Source organism: Coturnix japonica, chromosome 3 (genome assembly GCF_054131305.1).
Source record: "Coturnix japonica strain WE chromosome 3, WE-NBRP24, whole genome shotgun sequence".
In the NCBI taxonomy this organism is placed as follows: Eukaryota; Metazoa; Chordata; class Aves; order Galliformes; family Phasianidae; genus Coturnix; species Coturnix japonica.
In genome coordinates this window covers 26,650,175-26,670,865 of record NC_140665.1, presented here as the reverse complement: position 1 = coordinate 26,670,865, position 20,691 = coordinate 26,650,175, and the positions used below count along the sequence as shown (strand labels likewise).

At 40.6% G+C, this 20,691-nt stretch overlaps 1 protein-coding gene and 1 long non-coding RNA gene across 6 annotated transcripts in view; one reads left to right on the top strand and one right to left on the bottom strand.

Annotated features, from left to right (window-relative positions):
- The window catches only part of EPAS1 (endothelial PAS domain protein 1), a 75,140-nt gene that overhangs the window by 12,406 nt on the left and 42,043 nt on the right, over positions 1 to 20,691 (bottom strand). For all 3 annotated transcript variants that reach the window (XM_015857487.3, XM_085543121.1, XM_085543122.1), the window contains exons 3-7: positions 11,269 to 11,420; positions 10,845 to 10,929; positions 10,243 to 10,361; positions 9,911 to 10,113; positions 1,312 to 1,418 (exon numbers count right to left, since the gene is read on the bottom strand). In XM_015857487.3, coding sequence (XP_015712973.2) covers positions 1,312 to 1,418; positions 9,911 to 10,113; positions 10,243 to 10,361; positions 10,845 to 10,929; positions 11,269 to 11,420 — 666 coding nt within the window. The remainder of the gene's footprint in view (positions 1 to 1,311; positions 1,419 to 9,910; positions 10,114 to 10,242; positions 10,362 to 10,844; positions 10,930 to 11,268; positions 11,421 to 20,691) is intronic.
- The window catches only part of LOC107311163 (uncharacterized), a 68,840-nt gene that overhangs the window by 44,607 nt on the left and 3,542 nt on the right, over positions 1 to 20,691 (top strand). The gene's annotated exons all lie outside the window — the stretch shown is intronic.

The following is a 20,691-nucleotide window of genomic DNA, read 5'->3' as shown; positions in this document are numbered from 1 at the left end:
TTTTTCACTATTAAAAGCATGAACACATTTTCAAAGAAACAATTTCAACAAATATATTCCCAGAGAACTCTCTGTAAGTATGATGTGATTATTACTATTTTATTTTTTTCAGCAGCTCTGGAAACGGAATGATTCATACCAACAGCACACAACTTTAATCACTGCCAAATGATCTTTCAAATAACATTCAACTCAAAGCTGCCCTGAATCCTTGCCATTTCAGCTAACAACACATATTATATGTTCCCTTTTCTCCCTAAAGTCAGACAGCTACACTTTACTGATGCTTTCCTCCAAGATGTACAGAAAATACTCTAAAAGCATTTGCTGTAATTCCCTACATACACGATGTAAGTCCTAGTCTTTCCTGAGCCACAGAGACCTTGATCATAATAACTACAAGGTGCTTTATGTTTTTGTTTATAACTTGTGGGCTCCAGCCTAGCAGCTCTGCCTTGTTTTTATTAAAACAGCAGCAGCAGAAGTTTTAGTGATTCTTTGCTGAGTACTCTCCCAAGAACTTCTAGTTCAGTGGTTGTAAAGCCAGACCTAGAGAGCATAATTTGTACATTAGGGCACCATGCTGTCTCTAGCCATTGCGCCACCTTTAAGGACAGAGACTGCAGGTTTGAATCAAGAGGTTTTAAGATATATTAAGACACCTGCCAAATAGGAGGAACAGGCTCTGATCTTTGTTACCAAAATGATTCGGGTATTTTACACCAAAACCAGCTAAGGCTGGCAGTTTAGTCATAAGAGTAACAAGAAGCAGCTGTTTTCTGGCAGTATATATCATCCGTATAATGAATACCCTGTTTAGAAAGTCTCTTTGCACATCTCTTTTGAGTGAAGAGAGGGGTTTTTTGGTAGAAGGACATTCAGAAATATGCTGTATTAAGCTCTTCCTACTACTCTTTACAGCCATCTTTGTTGCTGAGCCCAACAGTACACTAGAATGATAAGCTAGTAAATGCACTTCTCACCAAGATAATACTGCCTAACTCAGCTTTTCTCAGCTGATCTTTGTATTACTCCTGAAAGAAAGATCCTCTTTTAGCTATGATCCAAATTTAGTTTTAAGTCTGGCAAAAATCAGACCGTGTAGAAAGAGCAGCAACACTCTTCAGCAATACAAACATGGTAACATGTAAATTTTCTTACAAAGAAAGAACCTATTTTCTAAGAATACATGCATATAAACACCCATCCTCACACACAGGGTGCACTTATATTTTCAACAACTTATTGAGGTATCTACTAGTTGTGGTTTATTATTTGCAAACTATGAAGAAAACTAAGAGTGTGACTTACAGTTCTGATGACTTTTGGTCATGTTCTCCGAGTCCAAGGCATGGTAGAACTCATATACTGAACGGCCCAGCAACTCCTCTGGGTGATATCCAATCAATTCTGTTATTCTAGGTTAAGAAAAGCCAAACATTTAAAATTCACATCACCTGACAGTACATTACAGCACTCAGTTCTAGTCTTTAAACAAAAAGGATTAAAACTACAGTGTGAGAAATCCCGAACTTCCCTACACTTTAGAAGCTGTAGAGGATATCCAATCATGTTCTTAAATATTTTCATGTTAAGAATAGGCTGACTTTTACTACTGTAATTCTTAGTAATTTCTAAGGTGGTCATCGTTGCAAGTGTTGCAAAGTTTTCTATTCCCATTTTACAGTATCTTCTATAGAAGCTCACCACAGGGAAATTGTTGCTGACCAAGTTCTCAAGCTGTTCCCTACCCATAGCAACTCCCACTACCATTCAAAAAAACAAATGCACACAAGGCAAGGGAATAGTGGCTGGCACCATCAGGTTTGAAAGTATATACTGTAAAAGCTTACAAATATAAAAGTTAATTCACTGCTTTTGGTACAACATTTAATAAAAAAGCAAGGTGAGTAATTAAGGACAGTTAGAAGAAAAAAAAAATCAGCTCATACTTAGCGTTTCTCAATTATATGAGAACTTTACCATGTGGATTAGGTTACTTGGGTGACTAATCCACAAGCTAAGTAGGATTTTACACAAAGAAAGCTATGATCTGAAAAAAAAATGGACTTTTTTTCAGAGCTTTTCTGAGTACTCAGGCAAGGCACGGTTTGTCACAAGTTCCTGAGTAAATGAAAATAGGTCAGCAAACTGTGCAGATGAATTTCTCTAATGAGGGGGTGGAGGAAAAGGGCTCTTTTTTTCCTAAATTAAATTTGGATTAAAACAGTCACATACTCACATTTACAGAAAATACAGTTAGTAAAATAATAATTATTTTTAAAAATCCTCTATATGCACTCAAAAATTAAAGATATCACCTCTCCTGGGAAAACATGGAAGCATTACTGTTTTTCAAGTTGGCAACAACACTCTTGGATGCCTCTTCCTAGCTTTGAAACTGCAATAATCATCCACAATGCTACCCAGAGCAGTACCAAAACAACTACAGATCAACTGCTTGGCTGTCAGAAACCTGAAAAAGCCAGGAAGCTTGGAAAGAGGGCCACATCTTACTGCACTGCTATGAACAGCAGTGCCCAAGTTTTATGCCTTATAACTAAACACCCCCGGAAGGATTTATCTGCCGCCACATTTGTTTAGTGGCATTACCACACTGCTACTTCCAAGATGCACATCTCCACTTTTATGTACTGCTTGGAAGGACAGTCGTGGCCCAGCCCTCCAGACAGAAGCATGTCTTTACAAGACAGACATGTAAATACTGTAACACAAACAGAACAAGAGCATGGCAGTCATCTGGATACCCCTCAAGCGAGGAAGATGAATCAGATGTAGCTATTTTGTGTACAGTTTGAAAGCCAAGGTGTTGAGTCAGCTTTTCCCTCACCTTCACAGAAGCTCATACCCCCGGGACACCTCGGTTTGTCATGCTGAAAACTGCTTCCTGTCCTCATCTCCATGGAATGAACCTGAGCTCAAATAGCTTCAGCTAAGCAAAGACAGTTGCTGATTTTACTGGATTCACCCAGACAACTTGGTCTTCTGTTTGTGTTTATAGCTTTGTTTATGCTTACCACTGGACCAACAAAAGGGGAATTCTTGAATCACTCTTCACTGGCAAGTTGCTGATCTTTTAAACTGCGACACAGTTTAATCTTAACTTTTCTCTAAAACAACAGATGCCTTTTCTTTTTAATAAATGCAAGAGTCCTCATAACGACTGGGTCAGAAGAGCTAAAATGTCAGAACACATTGAATGCAGAAGGAGCCCTAATTTAGTTAAGGCTCCCAAAGTACATTTTTTGCTTGCAGTTGTGCAGACCTACTGGAATAAAGAGCCAGAGGCTTTTTCTAGGACCAGTGTAAATACTTGGTCTTAAAAATTGAAACTATGGCCTTTGGTTATACAATGGCACAGTACCATAAAGCTAGCAGATTAGTTTGGAGCACAGCACATGGGGAAGGCTTTTACAATGCAGGAAGTTCAGGATTTCATCTTAATCCACTCATTCCAAGCTCAAGAGCAAGTAGGGATTGCTTGCAAAGAAGGAAAAGGAAATAAAAGTAATGAAATAAAAGAAGCACCCAGAAGCTCCAATGCAAATCTAAAACCAGCTGTAGTGGATGTCAACAATGGGACTGAGATAGCAAGCAAAACATATGCATTACAGCAAGCTAAGGGACTCTTAACTCCTCTCATATATGAATTGCAATCTCTGTGCCAACATTGTCTACTCCAATCCTGTAATTCACCTCTCAAATTACTCCTTTCTGACAAGCTCCAAGCAAGTATGTGTCCTCACTACAAAATTAGCCTTCTCCTCACTCCATGGCACATGAAGACTTGTGGCATGGTCCTGCTGTGATAATGCCAAGTTTGATTAGATCAAATTTTGTCTTGGATTCACGTTAGCAGTGGTAAATAGGTTTTTACTATAACCAGCAAAAAAGTATACGAAAAGATACAAACCTAACAAGGCTGACCAAACTAAAGCCACATCAGGCAACAGCCTGATTTTTGTCTTTCTCCCAGCCCCAAACACTAAAGAGTTGGCTGGCAATGTTTCCTACATACCCTTTCACATACCACTATCTTATAACAAGTATCCTCTTATCAAGAACTGCCAACAGTACTGCTTTCTGGGGCAAGAGTTGGCAGGTCGCACGCTCCTTTCCTCCTCCTCTGGTGCTGTTAACTCCAGTAAGTTTTGATGCTCACAGATGCTGGGATCAGCATCTTCCCCTGAGTCCATCACACAGTCCTGTGTCTCTCCAAGGCTTTTGTGGAAGAAGTCTAGCAGAGCAGCACCAAGGCTGAAACACAACAAGGGCTACAACAACCTCTGCACTGATAGTGTTAGGGCACTGCATTGAGTTTGGCTATTCTAGTGCAGCCTCCAAACTCTGCACGCTTTCCATAGCAGTCTCTCAGCAATATGGAACATCAAATGTGCATGCTGAGGAGGAAACGCAAAGCAAAAAGCATACTACAGAGCTATGAAGAGTACCAAAGCAAAACAAGTTGTGGAGAATTATATGGATTTTTTTTTTCTGTAGGACAAGTGGGTCACTCACAAAACCTGAGTCCAGAACTCTGCTTTTATTTAGGCACTAGATGGAAAATTGCTTTTTGGACAAGTTGTGGAATGACAAAATTGGAACACAAACTGTACAGTGATTTTGGATGGCTTTCCTGCCATGTTAGGCTTTGTGTTTTCTCTGTGTCTGTTAAAGCTGAATTGGAGGCATTAGAAGAATGCTGATTTTTGTTGAATAGGACAGGTGGGCTGAGAGGCTGTTTGTGCACCTGCTAAGCAGCCCTCTATGGAGCACAAATAGCTTTGGGGTAATCCTAATTTTGCCGAAGTGGCACTTCAGTTTTCTGAGCTAAACTTGTCCCCATAATGCAGCAAGGTCAAAATCTCAAAGACCACATTAAGAGATGGGCAACAGCCCCCCAGTGTGAGTCTGCCCCAACTACCACTATTTAAGTGCTCTTTGAGTACTAGTGTAGTTTATCTTAATACCACCATCTCTTGAGATAGAAGGGGAGACTTCTGTGTTAAGGAAAACAATGGATCTGAATCCTATACCTGGATAGCCACTACTTTAGCCTTCCTATTCATTTCAAGACACAAAAAAGCATAAACAGAGCTCACTGTTCAAGGCCACAGCTCTTAAGAGACGAGTTATTTCAGTTGTTTTTATTTATCTAATTTTTAATTGTGCTTTGGTGTTTTTCTGTCTCTTTGTAGGAGCACAAAGCCCTTTATTGTATAACATTACTTGAGTTAAAATAGTATAGTGAGAGCTAACAGGACCGAGAAGCCAGGCTCTTTGTGCAACTCTACTGTAATGTTTACTGCTCAGAGAAAATAGCTGGGTGTGTATTCGTCAGCCCTTGTGTGGACTCTGTGTGTGTGAGGGTGTGGAACCCTTAACAAAGCCTTTCTGTATTCAAACTGTTACCAAGTTATTGAAGTTAAATTGGTCTTGCTGGGAACTAACAAACAAACAAAGTTATATTTAAATTTGAATGAGCTGCAGTCCAATGAGAATGAGAATGAGCCCAGACGGCCATTGCCTCTAGGGTAAAGGTAAGCAAGCAGTGTAGTATGGCACTCCTGTTGAGCACCCCTGTTCCCTCTAGTAAGATGGCTCCAGATGGTGCTGTCACAGAAGGAAGTAAGACACAGTGAAGTGTTCATGGCATCTCCCACTCTAAGCCATGCCAACCTAATGCACAAAGCTGGGACCCCCACCCACTCAGAGGCAGAGCTGTCCTGATGGGGTGTATCTGTGCTGCTGAGCAAAAAACCAATATGGGTACACTGAGAACTGCAGGAGTACTCTTTCTCCTCCTTGGTCTATCTAAAGCAAAGTTAATTTATTAACAAAAGTTGTTATTCCTGTTCTATGCAATAATTTAGGGAAAAAAAAAAAAAAAAAAAAAAAAGAGCTAGTTTTGCCAAATGTAGACCTCTGCTTTCAGCTATCACCATGCTCCTCTCCCTGCTGCATTACCCCTGAGCAGGGATGGAGGAGGGACAGGACATCCTTTCACATGCTTGTTTGCTTTCTCACCCAATATGAAAATATTCTCCAAATATAGGTCAAATGGCAAAGCAACTTAAAACCTCTTGTCAGGACCTGTGCTTGCATATTTCTGTTTCACACAGACCTAACTGGAAGCACAACACAATCCAGTGTTCTCTCAGCTGGGCGCAGAGTGGACACCACGTGTATGCTCATGTTAGAAGAAACCTGATTGGGACCAGCACTATTGGAATTGCATCTTCCTGCACAATCCTATTTTGAATCACTGTGCATCGCTCCCTTTTATTCTTCAACTCTTCCATTACAAAGTCCCAATCAAGAAAAAGTGTAACTAATTAGGTTTCTTGTAACCAGAAACACACAATTCCCCAAAGCAGGAATGCCTTCATAGTAATGCACAACATATGGTTTCCAATGTATTGGTGCCAGGGAATGGGTTTGTGACAGCCTCCAGAATGGCTCCCTGCATGTCCAGTCCTATACAATCACAGCAAAGCTGTGCAGAACAGATCTTCTCCCTTATCCTTCTCTCATACATGCCACCCACAGCCACTGGCAGCAAAGAGCACTTCCCCCTGCACACCACAGCACCTTGCAGAGGTTGTGGAGGTGAAGGTGGAAAGCCAGCATCACCTACAATGCCACATCACCCACTGTGCTTTCAAAGCCCTGGTCCCCACCAAGATACAGTGCATTCACTTCCTTATGGGCACCTGAGGTATTTTGGGGGTTTTTCTATCAAAAACAAATTTTTCATCTTTGTTTTGTGGATTTTTCCACCACAGAAACATGATGCAGTTATTTCTGTCTACCCACTGTCCCAGTGGCCCTGCAAAGGAAGATATGCCGAGCATCAACTCTGCACTGAAGTAACAGAACTTCTTTCACCCAAAGACTTGCCCCTTTGACTAAAACACCCGCTCTGGAGATTGTCCCTGACATGAAGCCTCATGCAGCTGAACTAAGTCCTCACTTGGATTACTGAATTTTGCCACTGATCAGCATTTCCGTATTACAGCTAAAATAATCCTTCCTGTAAACCACTTAGCCAGGATAAGTGGAGAAAGGGAATGTTTTTAAATCACTCTCCAGGAATGGCTGAAGCAGGCATTTAGAAAAACAAGAATTTGAGTTGTGGACCGATTTTTAGTATTTTATGTCTCAAAACCCCCTTCTTAAAATTGTTTTAAGAATACAAATCCTTCCCAGCTAGCTACAGACAACTGACGGACCCATACATATACACACTTAATATTTGGAAGGTAAAATATATAGGCTACTCTCTCAGACATTTCAGCGGAGGGAAGGCCAGTCTTACTCACTTCGTGGCTTACCTGTGTCATGTCTTCCCTGCCCCTGCAACCCTCCTAAGGAAAACCCTAAATAACCGAGGGACATTATACCAATCACCTAATTTTTGTTACTCACTGTTGAGAGGTAATCAGTGTATTCATTTGTCACATGAAAAGACAATGAGCTTTCCTAAGGAGATAACTGATGCCATCTTCATTTTTCTGCACAGATACATTTCAGTTGCACACAGCCATCTTTTGTATGTATTTGAGCTTCACACTTAGCACAGATGCTTCCATGAGCAAGATTGGGCACAACTGCCATTTATTACAACATGTCTCAGCAATCTTAGAGCTTTTGAACTAGATGCTTCGCAAATAAAAACACTCTGTGGAAGAAGTCCTGAGGGCGGACCTCATCACACCAGATGAACTGCAATGAGGGTCTTCAGACTATGTGATGAGGCACACTGCTACCTTGATATGAGCCCTGAGCTCAGAACACACAATGACCTCTTATGGTGAAATGATCCATGTCAGCCCTGTCACACTGCTGCAGAAAGGCTGAGTGCACTGAGCAGGGTTTAGGCATCCAACTGGCACATGCTGCCTTTCCTCCCTCGCTCCTCAGCCTGGATTTACATTCCTGGCATAAGCTGCTCCGTTAATGCCATTCGTCTAGCAGCACCAAATTTGATAAGAACAGCTGAGTGTTTTACATTTTTATGTGTCTGCTGAGGTGTCACCTGCTGGAGAGAGACCAACATCCCTCTGGGAGAAAAGAGAGCCAGAAGGACTGACTGAGAGAAACCTTAAAGGTGTGCGAAGTTTTTTCCTTCTCTGGCCTGGCTCCCTTTTCATGTCTTCATCATAATTTCCGTAAAACATGAATGAAACCTCCTGAGTAAATTATTTAGCAACAGACATGCAGTTTGGTTGTTTTGTTTTAAAGATAGATCTCTGAAATTCCTTACAAGTTATGTAACTCAGAGGATGCTGTTGCATTTCACTGCTACGTGAAAAGTTGTCCCTATACATCGTCTCCTTGTAAATCAAAGCCAGAACATAATATTTCACTCTTTTTAAAACAATCATATATATCTTCTATAGAAAAGTATCAGTCCTGAAAATTTGCACTTGTAATTGCTCAAGCATCAGGTCTGGTAGAGATATGAGAATAATACAACATAGCAAAACCTTCTGTTAGACTCTTGAAACCAACCGCTGAGTGAGTTTACGGCACCAGTTATTCTGAGTTATGTTCCTTTTATAATGGATCGCTACTGTCTTGCTAGACTTTTCCTCCCAATAGCAAAATCCTACTGATACCTCAATACTCTCATCCTAAAGTACTAAAGAAAAAAAAAGTATATTTTACTGCAGTTACACCATAGCACATTTCTAATTACAATAGACTTGCTGCTAAATTCCCAGAGAGGTCAGAATGCAGTCACGAGCTTTACACTTGTAACCTTGCTTTCACCCATAGCTGCTAAACCAGCTGATTTATAAGGCTGCTGCATCAAGATCAAGAAAATAAACAAGAACTCAATCCTGTGAGTTTTTATTAAGATTCAAGCATATGTATAAACCCACTGACAACCCTACAGATCTCAGTGGCTGCAACATCTCTAAATGAGAGCAGGGTCAGACAAAGCCATCAGAAAACTTAAAATTAAATTCAGGGATCATTGACTCCACCTCTTGGCTCCACACAGTACCATCCAGCACCCAAGACCTGTGTTTGAGAGTGCTGTCCTACTGCTGCTTGAACTCCAGCAACTCAGGGCTGTGCCCACTGCCCTGGGCAGCCTTTTCCATGCCCAGCGCCCTCTGGTGCAGACCCTGTCCCTCACCCCCAGCTGCCCCTCCCCTGGCACAGCTCCATGCCATTTTCTTGGGGCCCTGTCACTGCCAAAAAGAGCAGAGCTCAGCGCTGCCCTCCACTCCCTGTGAGGAGCTGCAGCTCCTCTGCTCTGGGCTGAACAAACTTAGGGACTTCAGTTGCTTGTCACACACCTTGCTCTCCACATCTTTCACCATTTTTGTAGCCCCCCCCTTGGATGCTCTGTAACAGACAAACAGCAAAGGGTAATTGCTCTACATTGAGCAGGACACCAACTCTTTTCAGATCTCTGGGTGCCTTAGCAGTTCTTAGTTAATCCAGAGCATAAACTACTTTTCCATCTAACTGATAACAGTAACCTGGGCCAAAACAACTATTAGACAGTCCTTGACTAAGGTCCATAAGGCATGTCCCTAGAGGTATTCCCTAAAAACATAACAGAAACTTTCTGTACTCTTCAATTTAAGACTCAAGAAGCTAATGTTTATGGCTCTAAGTTGTCTTGTCTTCTGCCAGCAAAGTTGAATTTCTCACATGGAAGGGGAAGAAATGCAGCAGGAGTTCCATTTTGTCTAAACTGAGATTTAAGACAAATTAAGTGAGCTACTGAATAGCTGTCTTGGTAGCTGTCTTTTAGTCCTTGCTTATCAGGTCTACAAAGGAGGGCAGTTTGACTGCTGACTGACTGCTGACTGCTTGTTTTTGGATAAAACTGAAACGTCCATGAAAAGGAGAAATCAGTTGAGTTTACCTGTCATCACAGTAGGTGAATTTCATGTCCATGCTATGGCGACTCATGAAGGTCTTGCTGTCCAGAGGGATATCAATGTTTGAAGGATGTTGAATAGGCTCACACATTATTATAAGGCAGGTGAGAAGAGGTTCTTTATACCCACACAAAGTGTGAGGAGGGCAAGTGTTGTACACTTTAACTTGTCCAGTGCAGTGCAAAACCTGAAATAACAATTTTTAAATGAAAAACTGACTCAGAATATTTGTTCTCTACCACCCAGAATGTCTTCTTAATAATAAAACAGATAAACAAGAAAACAACAAATTCAACATTTATGGCTAAAATGGTACCTTCCATGTGGCAGATTTGAGGTTAACAGTTCTGCCTCTGTTAGTAACGGTGCATTTCATCCTCATGAAGAAGTCACGTTCAGTTGACATCTCCTTGTTTTTCTTTCCAAAGCCTGGACCTGAAAAAAGAAAGTGGCAAATGAGTGTTCTCAGTTTTGCTTCTTGACTTCTCCTATCCATAAGCACAAAAGATGCAACAAAAATAATAGACTAATTCTCAGGTAACATAGCTACAGAGACCATCAAAGATGCATAGACCACTGAAAAGCAGTTTGTAGAACATAAACTTTAAGTGAAACTTAAATGAGACTTTTTGCATCAAAACTTATGTTTCAGCTTGCAGCACATAAATCTTTGCAAAGTGTTACAAGAAAAAACATTCCGCCTGTTTTAACTTGATGCACTAAACAAGCAGCTCTGAGGTCTATCATACATAAGCAGTATTTAGCAAACCAAACCAAAACAAATCTGCAAAGTACTGAATAAAAGTTGATGATTGCTCTAGGAACGAAAGTTCCCTTTACCATGACTAACAGATCTCTACTATCAGCCAATTACTTCATTTGGTTATTTAAAAAGAAAACTCTTTATTTCTGTATTACCATTTTTCAGACTCAGATTCTCTCTAATTTCCTCATGATCACATGGATGAGTGAAGTCAAAAATGCTGTGTCCAGTTAATTCCACCTGTATAGAAATAAAAATGGTCCTTATTTAAATAAAAGCAATGCACACAGAAAATAATGTGAATCAAAGGGATCAGGAGACAGTTTCTTGGGGGAGTCATCTTTTCTTGATGGGAATTTTAGTTGCTCATTTATAAGCTTTTAAATATCATTTTCTTAGAAGAAAATGTTGCTGTAATTGCTATAATAATGAACTTTTGGTTCATTTCCAGTATCCAAAGACGCTATAACTTTGATAGAAATGGAGACAGAAAACAACAATGTTTTCCTGCATTTAGGCATACACCTAGTTTCTAGGAATTGTATTACAAAGACAGGAAAGTGTGAGGGAACAAGTTACCTGGGTGAGACCCATGTATTTGTTGACATTCTCTGACAAAAAGATCATGTCTCCATCCTGTGTCACCACGGCAATAAATCCCTCCAAAGCTTTCAGGTACAAGTTGTCCATCTGCTGATCTGCTTCTAGTTCATTCTCGTTGTCGGCACATACTGAGAAAGAAAAAAAAAGCATTTAAAATCTTCAGCCAGCCTTTTTCAGCACCATCATATCTAATAACAAGGCAACAAAATATTTTTCTGCTCTTCAAATTTCCTTTCCATAAAAGGCCTTTTCTTTCTTCTTCTTTTTTTTTTTTTTTTTTTTTTTTTTAATAAAAAAGTCATCTCCCTATGGAAAGGCAGGAGATAATTTGCTAAACCTTTTGACAAACACAACGGATTCTCTATTGACCTTGTTTGCTTTTCTGCTGGATGTGTTCTTATTGCATAACACCTCCAATACTCAGACATGAAGCGCAGATTCTGGGCGTGCATCCTTTTGGCCACACGTTACCTTCACATCTTCTAATAAATGCCAAATGCAGGGTAAATCTCATGGAAGAAAACTGAATGGTCTTAACAAGGAACATTTACATCAGATCAGGTTTTCTAAGGAGTTTAAATACTCTTCCTATGAAGTGTGCCTATATACCTCTGTACTCAGAATGGAGAGGTCTGTTAATACTACCTTTAGAAGAAAAAGAAGAAAAAGTCCCTTGGAGTCCTTTCCAGGGCATTTCTCATCTAGCAACTCTCAAAATTCCTGTAAAAAACACCGATCCATCCCACTAATACCTGCTTTTACACCTGCAGGAGTCATAACTCCATTCACCTCTGACGTGTGTTGTTACCCACTTATGTTCCCTCCTGACCCACAAAGGGAAAAGTTTCAGATCCCATTTGCTTGCCTATGAAGCATTCACAAACTCAGTGCATCTTAACATTTCTGAGGAAGAGTACTACTGTTGTGCTGAAATCTAAGGCCTAAGGCCTGGAGAATTGAGGACATCCTTGCTTTGTTTTGTGTTTTTATTTTTGTTAATCACTTTCCTGTTTTGTTTTGTTTTTTGGCTTGGCTGTGGAGATGACTGATGGCACTGCTATGCCTTCAGTGAGTGTGCTCCACCTCCTGAGATGGGATGCAATAGGTAGGCATGACTGCAGGAGGGGAGGGGAGAGACCCTACTCTTTTTTAACGCCTCCTCTGCTTTCTCAGGTTTAAGTCAGCCATCCAGCTGGCCATACAGCGCTCTCACCTTCTCATCTCCCACACCAGTTCAGCTTCATAAATAGGAAGCCTGTAGGAGATGATTTGTACATGATTGGTACTGCAAAACTTCTCTGTAGGAAGGGCTCAGGCTGAGCACAGCAGGGCTGTGCTGGCCAGAGGCTCCAACCCAACTGCATCAGTCTGCTTTGCAAGAATAGGGAGACTCAAAGCACTTGCTCAGAATAGTTGCTTTGCTTTGCTGGTTAAACGTTCCAATTTCAACACATAGATTTTGTCTGTTAGCAAACCAGAGAAAAGTATTTCATTTTTGTGTTTTTCTTTCCCACCCCAAAACAGTACATTCATCTTCTCATGAAAAGGTTTGTTTCAGGAGAAGTCCTGAAACAGAACTGGGGTGTTGCTTTGCAAAGTACATTATTGGAAGTGACTTTTGTTCTTGTTGCTTTGTTTTTTCTTCTCTGATAAGGAAGAAGCTAAGCCAAACTAATGTGGTTCATTCTTTTAAGTATGAAACAGCTATGATTAAAGGATGAATCTGATCTATACACCTCCTGCAACTGCGCCTCTAGCACCTAAATCTAAACCAGGAACAGTTGCAGAGGGATGAGCACTTGCAGCACGCAGACCCTGGCTGGAACAGACGAGCACTGACAAAACACATCAGCTGCTGCTTCTGCACCTCTCTAGCAGCTGCCCATCAACCATTCTGCAAGCACTGGAAGGAGCTGGCCCAGCTGCAGAGCCATCAGGAGCACTTTGTGTCCCAAACTTTGCTTCTCAGCGTGGCTGTTTGGGTAGAGGTGAAGAGGAGAAACTGGGGATGGGCAGCACAGGCTGGCAGTGCATTGCTTCATGTCCCTGCATGGAGCATTGAACTACACGCACAGGGGCCAATTCCTCCTCAGTACAAAGCAACTGACTTCAGGAAATTACATCAGGGCCAGCATTTAAAATACAGAAAATACACAATAATATATTTGAATAGTACGCACTTTGACCATAATGACATTTAGGTGGGGAAAAAAAAACGGTAAGTGACCATCTGCTCCCAAGCTTGTTTCTGCTGTGTAAAGAATGTCAAGGGTCTTTTTTAACTTTTCCGGATGCAAACAAATGGTTTATTCAGCAAGGACCATGGCTACAGCCCAAGACAATCAGCCAAGTGTGGGTTTGGAGAAAAAATGACTTTTCAGTTCTAACCCCAGACCCTCCTTTCCATTTTTTTTTCCAGCTCATTAAGTTTGCATTAACAAAACATCACCATTCAAAGGCAGGAAGGCTATTCAAAGCATTTGTATTCTTAAATGCCTCCAACAGTGAAAGACAAACACTTTACTTGTATTATCAGGTGATTAAGTTTGCTTTTCCATGTATATAAATTATATTACTTGTACAAACACACAGAGAGGACATAAGATCATTCACATCAGGGCTGCAGGTTCAAACCCTTAAGGTTCTAGTCCAGCAAAGCACTTAGAAGACATAGACAGCCTTAAAGCACGTGGTTACAGGGATTTGTTGGATCAGAGTTTAACCGTATTATTAAAACTACCTTCGTCCAGCTGGAGGCATCTGTGATGTGGGCTGGGAGGAGGAAGGGGAATGGTGTGTGCTGCCGTGCCTCCTCATGCTTGCCAGACTGTGGGTATCCCCAGCCGCTTCCCAGAGGAAGCGTGGGCATGGGGAGAGGTCCCTGGGCTGGTCTGTTTTCCCCTGCCCAGGTTCCTTGTGGTGGCCCCAGTAGGTGCAAACAGTGCTAAACCCCTGAGCAGCACAAACTGAAATCACCAGTCTGCAGCGAAGACGGAGGCTGACAGCAGTGCCGTGCCCCTGCTAGGCCCTGCATCGGGGACTTAGCAGTATAATTACATTAATACAATGAATACATAAGAATCCCTCCTTTGGCTACACTTACAATGTTACAGCTTGTTCCCTTTCTCCTGTGAAAATCACTGGTTATTAATACACAAAGGATATACACACCTTAGGAGATTGATACACTGGACACAAATTATTTCTACCTGCAAAAATCTGTTTTTCTTTAGAACAAATCAACTTATTAGCAGAAGAAAAAATAAAGCCACTGCTGCTTTGAGCTGGCCCCAGAAACCCCTGTTATCTTTCACTTTGCTTTGAATTTTCTTTACAAGTTTATGGTAGGTCTGGACTGGAGCGTTAGCATATGGAATTTCAGATGGAAGGATTAAGTCAAATGAAAGCAGAAGTTCTGCACAAGGAGGAAGGGACAAAACTTCAACCTGAAATTTCCAGTAGGTCTGACGCCACTTAACTGGGTAGTAGCAGCCCATGCAGACTTGCCAGTCTCTTCCAAGTCTTAAAGACAGTTATCTGTGGATCCAATTTACTTTGATTTTTAGGCAGAATTTTTACTGTCATCATCACTGCTTCAAAGAGCTGCTATATTAACTCTGCAGTAAGGATGAACTTGTCTTTTTCCTGCAACTTTTTTCATTTCCCCACTAATAACCAGATTATCCCAGTTCAGGTAGCATGACAATGGATGAGTGGACTGCAGATATTCCAGTCTAGCTATAAATTAATAGCACGTTCAGCAGAATAAGGCATTGTAATCTAACTGTTCATATTATAGTTACATTTATGGACCCCAGCCAAGATGTTCTCATACACCACTAGGAAAGCCTATACAGGAGGGAGAATCCCTGGGGCTGCTACAGCACACCCAGGAGTATAGCAATGGTGTCCCCAGTTCCTGTGCAATGCATTTACGTTGCCTCAAGGCAGTATTTCTTAGTCTGTGTCAAATTCTGACATGGCATTTTTGCAGTCTGTTTCTCAGTCTGTATCAAATTTTGAAAAGCATTTTTAACCAGCTCTATTTTGAAATAAATTTGCACCAACTATAGCAGAATGTATTCATCAACAAGAAACTTTGAACTGTAATGGCAAATGCTTATTGCAGTGTTTATGATAACCTTTAATGCTAAAAATAGCTCGTGTAAACAAGCTTTGATTAATTCCCACTGTCAGGATGTGCTCTGTTCCCAAGTTTAAGAACACTTTTTCCGTAGATGCTTGCTCATTTCCTTCAGTCCAACCTCTTGGAATGAATCTGAAGCCTCGAACTCCATGCTCTCCTTACTGTTCAGGTACAAACACTCCTAGCAAACAGCTTCTGCTCCTTTCAACAGCTTTGTTCTGACCAAGAGATGCATTTTTTTGTCAGTTCAGAGGTACAAAATGTTTAAAGGGGCTCTTACAAGGGGTCACATCACCACCTCTACAGACCTGTCAAGGTTTGTCTCTTCTGAATCCAACAAGTGCCAAAAAAACTGATCAGATATTGTGCATAGCAGACACAAGGCTATAGCTGCAAGTTTACTAGAGGATTGCAAAAACTGCTTGATGCCAGTCGTCAGAAGATAGGGAAGATGTAAGAGCAGCTTTAACCTGCATTAGAGAGGGCAACTTTTGTACAGACCTCTCTCTTCCCAGTTTCTTTTTTTGCATTAGAGGAAAGCAACATATTCCTTCCCACCCCCTCCCACCTCCCCCTTCTTGACAGAAGAGTACATCCTGTTCAAGGGGTTATTTTCAATATATCCAATAAATGCTTTCAGTTTAGATACATCACAAAAAAGCTACTCTTAAACTTGAGTCTTCCTGAAGGGCTCTTATCTGTAAGAGCACAAGCAATTTTGATAAAGAAAACACTTATGTTAATGCTGCTTTGCAATTTTACTGCAGTTTGAATCTAGCCACATCCCTCAGATTCTGCTCTGAGAAGGTGCTTTGAGTCCTGCTGCAATTGGTGATGAGCAGAGGGATGCAGCATCACATCAGACCAGGCTTTCTGAGCACATCTTCCCCAAAAAGGGATGTCACTTCAGGCAGCTGAGGGCACTCGGTACCCATCTCCACTCATTCCTACCAGCACAGCTGGCATGGAGCTAGTTTTCCAATCTAATGAAAGCAAACAAGTGGACAAGCTATTTTTAAAGCACTGTTTTATGCCACAATGGTCTGAGATTAGATGCAGCTTGTCCAGACATTCAAAAACAATGCCCACATCAGTTCTCCTTGCAGTTTGTGCTCTCCCTTAAAAGCACAGAGAAAAGCTATTTTTTCCTTTCTGCTTCCCGCTGGCTTTCCTGCTCTGTTGTCTCCCTCCCTTGAAACAACTGTTTCAACTGGCTTCCTTGTGGCCTCCCTTCTCCCAAACAACTTCCCGTCTGCTTCCCTGTTCCCTCCCCATTTCTTCTGCTGTCTGACTGCTCAGAAGCGACTCCCACCCAGCTTCCTTTGCTGGATTTTCTGTGCAGAAAAGACACCTGGGTGACTATACAAGTAGGATGGGATTGAAGCAAGATGATAAAGCTGTGCTTGCCTGATTAGCCTAACTAAAAAGTCATCAGCCCTGGCACATCGGTGCCAAGGAGTCCTGGTTGCAGTAATGCTTCTATCACATGTGCGGTCCAAGTAAGAACTTAAAATTATCGGTACCCCACATAGGCTTCCTGAAATGGATTCTCTTTCTAATATTCAGACAGCAACACACTGAGTAAGCCTTAGAATCAGCCACAATACTAAGGGAGACAGATTTATTGTTCTGTGGAAAAAGACAATTTCTTTCTTTTTTTCTTTCTTTCTTTTTTTTTTTTTTTTTTCTTTGCCATCCATTCATACTCAAAAAGCACAAGCTGTACTAGGGAATAGTAAGATACAAATACTGATATCGGTCTTTCTGACTACACTAAAAGACATAATATCCTAAATCCAAAAACAGCCAATTTTTATCAGCAACTTTCTGGGATGAAAGCCTTTACTTGAACAAAGATCGATTCTAAATTTATCCCAATGACATTAATGCAGCGACGGCAAAAGGTATTACGCCAACAGAATTAGAAGACAGCTTGAAAAATATTTAAGAGGTCATAATTAAATGATATTTCTACTAACATTCCAATTATACCGCGTACTGTTGTGTGCACAACATGGAAACAGTATTATAAAGCCATTGTTTCAGTTTGCTTCCTGTGATACTAATCTCAATCAGGCCGTGAGACTAACAGCCTGCATTTCTAAATGTTAAAGGCTTCCTCTCCAACATTCCCACACAGAATTGCCTACTGTGAAAATCAAAGGGAAACGTGTTACTAAGTAAAGAAGCAACTTTTATAAAGCAAAGCCTGGTATTTTTTACCCTTTTGAACTCTGAGATATACAACCAGCTATTTCCTATTATGATAGGATGCAAGGGCCCTGCGGAGGCCCCGCCATGGCTGCAGGAGAAGTGCGCCCGCAGCCCAGACACTGGGCCTTCTAGCGGCACGTAGCACTGAGCTCAATGCATGCTCAGACTCCAGGCTCTGCCTTTCACCTGCTGGAAGAACATAAGTATAGATCTCCCAAGGTCTCAGCTTTCTGCTGGCTAAATAATCATTATGCAGGCACAGCTAGCCAAACAGCTAAGTTACACAAGTGAAAAATTTCTGTTCCAAGTCTGGGAACAGTACAATGGAGCACCGGGCATTCAGTGCCAGGGGACTGAGGCTGGCACGCTGCCTGAGGCCATCTCCAAAATGAGATACCCCATGACTAGAAGTGTTGAGGCCAGGTTGGATGGGGCTCAGGGCAGCCTGAGCTGGTGGGGGGCAGCCCTGCCCATGGCAGGGGGTGGGAATTGGTTGGGTTTTAAGTCCCTTTCAACTCAAGCCATACAATGATTCTGTGTGCTTGCAGAAAGATGAGGATGCAGAATCAGGAAAACCCTCACTTTCCCTGTTTCCAGTAAAACTGCTGTGTATCGAGATGTGTCCTCTTTTGAGCATCATGCTCACAAACAGCATTATAAAATATAATGTCTTCTACCAGAAGCTTTTAATATAATTAAAAATAAGTAACAAAAATGCTAATCAAGCAGTATGTTTTTCTCTACTAACTTTTGAAGTACTTACCAAGCTGTAACCCAGGCCTGCTGTAGTGACATAGTGTGTGTATATATATATATATAAATGCAGTAAATGTTATTTCAGTGTCCTAATTAATGACAGAACATATACTCCCACTTAACTCCTGTTTACACAAAGAGTCTAGCCAAAATAATCAGTACTGTTCCATGAAGACAACATAAAGCAAAGAGGTCTCCCTCATGCATGCTCCAGTTCTCTACCTCCCCATAGTTCCCAGTTAATCTGTCAGAGATGACAGAAGAAGTTCTGTGCTGCCCAGCATTGGAGTTAGGCTCCTCAAATGCAGTGCAGAGCTAATGCTAAATTCCAGTCTGCTAGGCATGACTGTCAAATGGGGGTAGTTTTGGTTGGTGCTTGGAAAGAGGAAAGCCAACAGGCATCTCATAAGCCACTTCCATTTTAATCCAAGCTCTTGCCAAAATCTCTTCCTATGGGAGTCTAAATCTGCTTAGAAATGCCTATACTCTGTTTTACAGCTTTATCTCCTGATGGGAAGAAACAGTACTCAAACTGATAGAAATTGCTTTTGTTAGAATAGTACTCTACCTATGTGAATTTCAGGAATCTCACCAAGTATACACTGCACAATAATCAAATGAAATAATGTTTCAAAATAATTATTCTGATAAAGAAAGTTCTCTCTTTGATAACCACTGTATTCCAAACCCTGGTACATGTTGTCTTTCAAATATTCGGAGCTAAACAGTTTCAGCTTTCTTGTTTAGCTTGATTTATTTAGCCAAACCCAGAAGGATATAAGAAGCAAATGAACAAGAAATTACAAGTACTCAGTAGTTTTCTAGCTTGAGTTCTTTCATTTCCATGTATTCTCCAGGTCAGAAAATAATATCCAACTCTTCCACAAAATCAGTCCTTTTAGACTAACTTAAGCTCAATCCCTCAAAAGGGAAATATTTAAGGATTTTGCAACTGCGATTCTAACCTCCATGGACAAACCTGCATTAGGTGATTTAATCCAAACCAGTATTTTAACTGGGGAAGCAGATCAGACTACAGGCTAAGGAAACAACTAACACAGAATAGATTTGGAATATCATTAAGACAGCCTGTCACAACTGTAATGTTTTATTTCCAGATTCCTTTCTAACTGCTTGGTCATGGTGATACCTCAAGCAAACATAAATTGGCTGCACAAATCACACTGGCCTTCAAACAGTATTACAGAAAATACCCCCAAGTATGCAGATGTATGAATATTATATCAATATACTGAGTTGTCGTCACTATCAAACAATATGATCTTAACCCTCAACACTAAAGAAGTGCTGAATCAAATATTTCGTCTGTAGAACTTTGTCAATAAGTGAAAGTGTATTTGAAAAGGTCACTTCAAATTCAGCAATTTTCAGGTCAGCAAATATCTTCTCACAATGACAGCATCAAAGTATTTTATCTGAACAGAAGCATTATTTATATTATCTGTTACAGTCCTGCACAAGTTTGCTGTTCCTATTCTGTACCAATCACTAGCTTATCTCATGTAAATATTTGTAAAGCTGAAACTGTTTTTTGTTTTTGTTTTGTTTTGCTTTTAATGAGAAAGCCACAGACAAACAGTCTTGGTGTACAGCATTTTAAAGAACATTTACCTATTTAATGCACTTCAAGCATTAACTACATGGAGATATCAAAGATGAGTTCCAAATGCTGTTTAGCAAATAAACTTTTCTTTTTACAGGAGTAAACATTAAAATCCAATTCTATAAATAAAGGTAAAAAGCCCATAGTTCATAAAATAGTCATAGTGGAGCTCAAAATAGCTATAAATAATATGGGGCATATGGACGTAGAACTGAATCTGTTGTATCCTTCAGACTAAGAACAACAAACCAACAGCATACTTTTCCAGGGGATGAGATACTTCCTAATGGCATTTATTAAAGCAGTTGTTATGGTATGACTCAATTTTTCTAAAGAGAGGGAGGGCAATTGTGACCTTATTGGGAGTTTTGCCATGAATGAAGTAGAAGAAAAAATTTTGGCTTTGCTTTTCACAAATAGTTCAACGTTTCTTTTAACATATTCTTGACACAAAGTCAGTGTAAATATTTCTCCAGATACAACTGTTATTTTCATTGATTCTATGTGCTATTCAAACAACAAATTTCTATCAATGTGATTATGCAAATATAGGTGCAAAATAAGAATACTGTTCATTTTATCAGTTTTAACAGGCTAAGAATGTAACGCTGATTTAACATTTCAGATTAGTCCAAAATAAGCAGTACTGATTAAATAG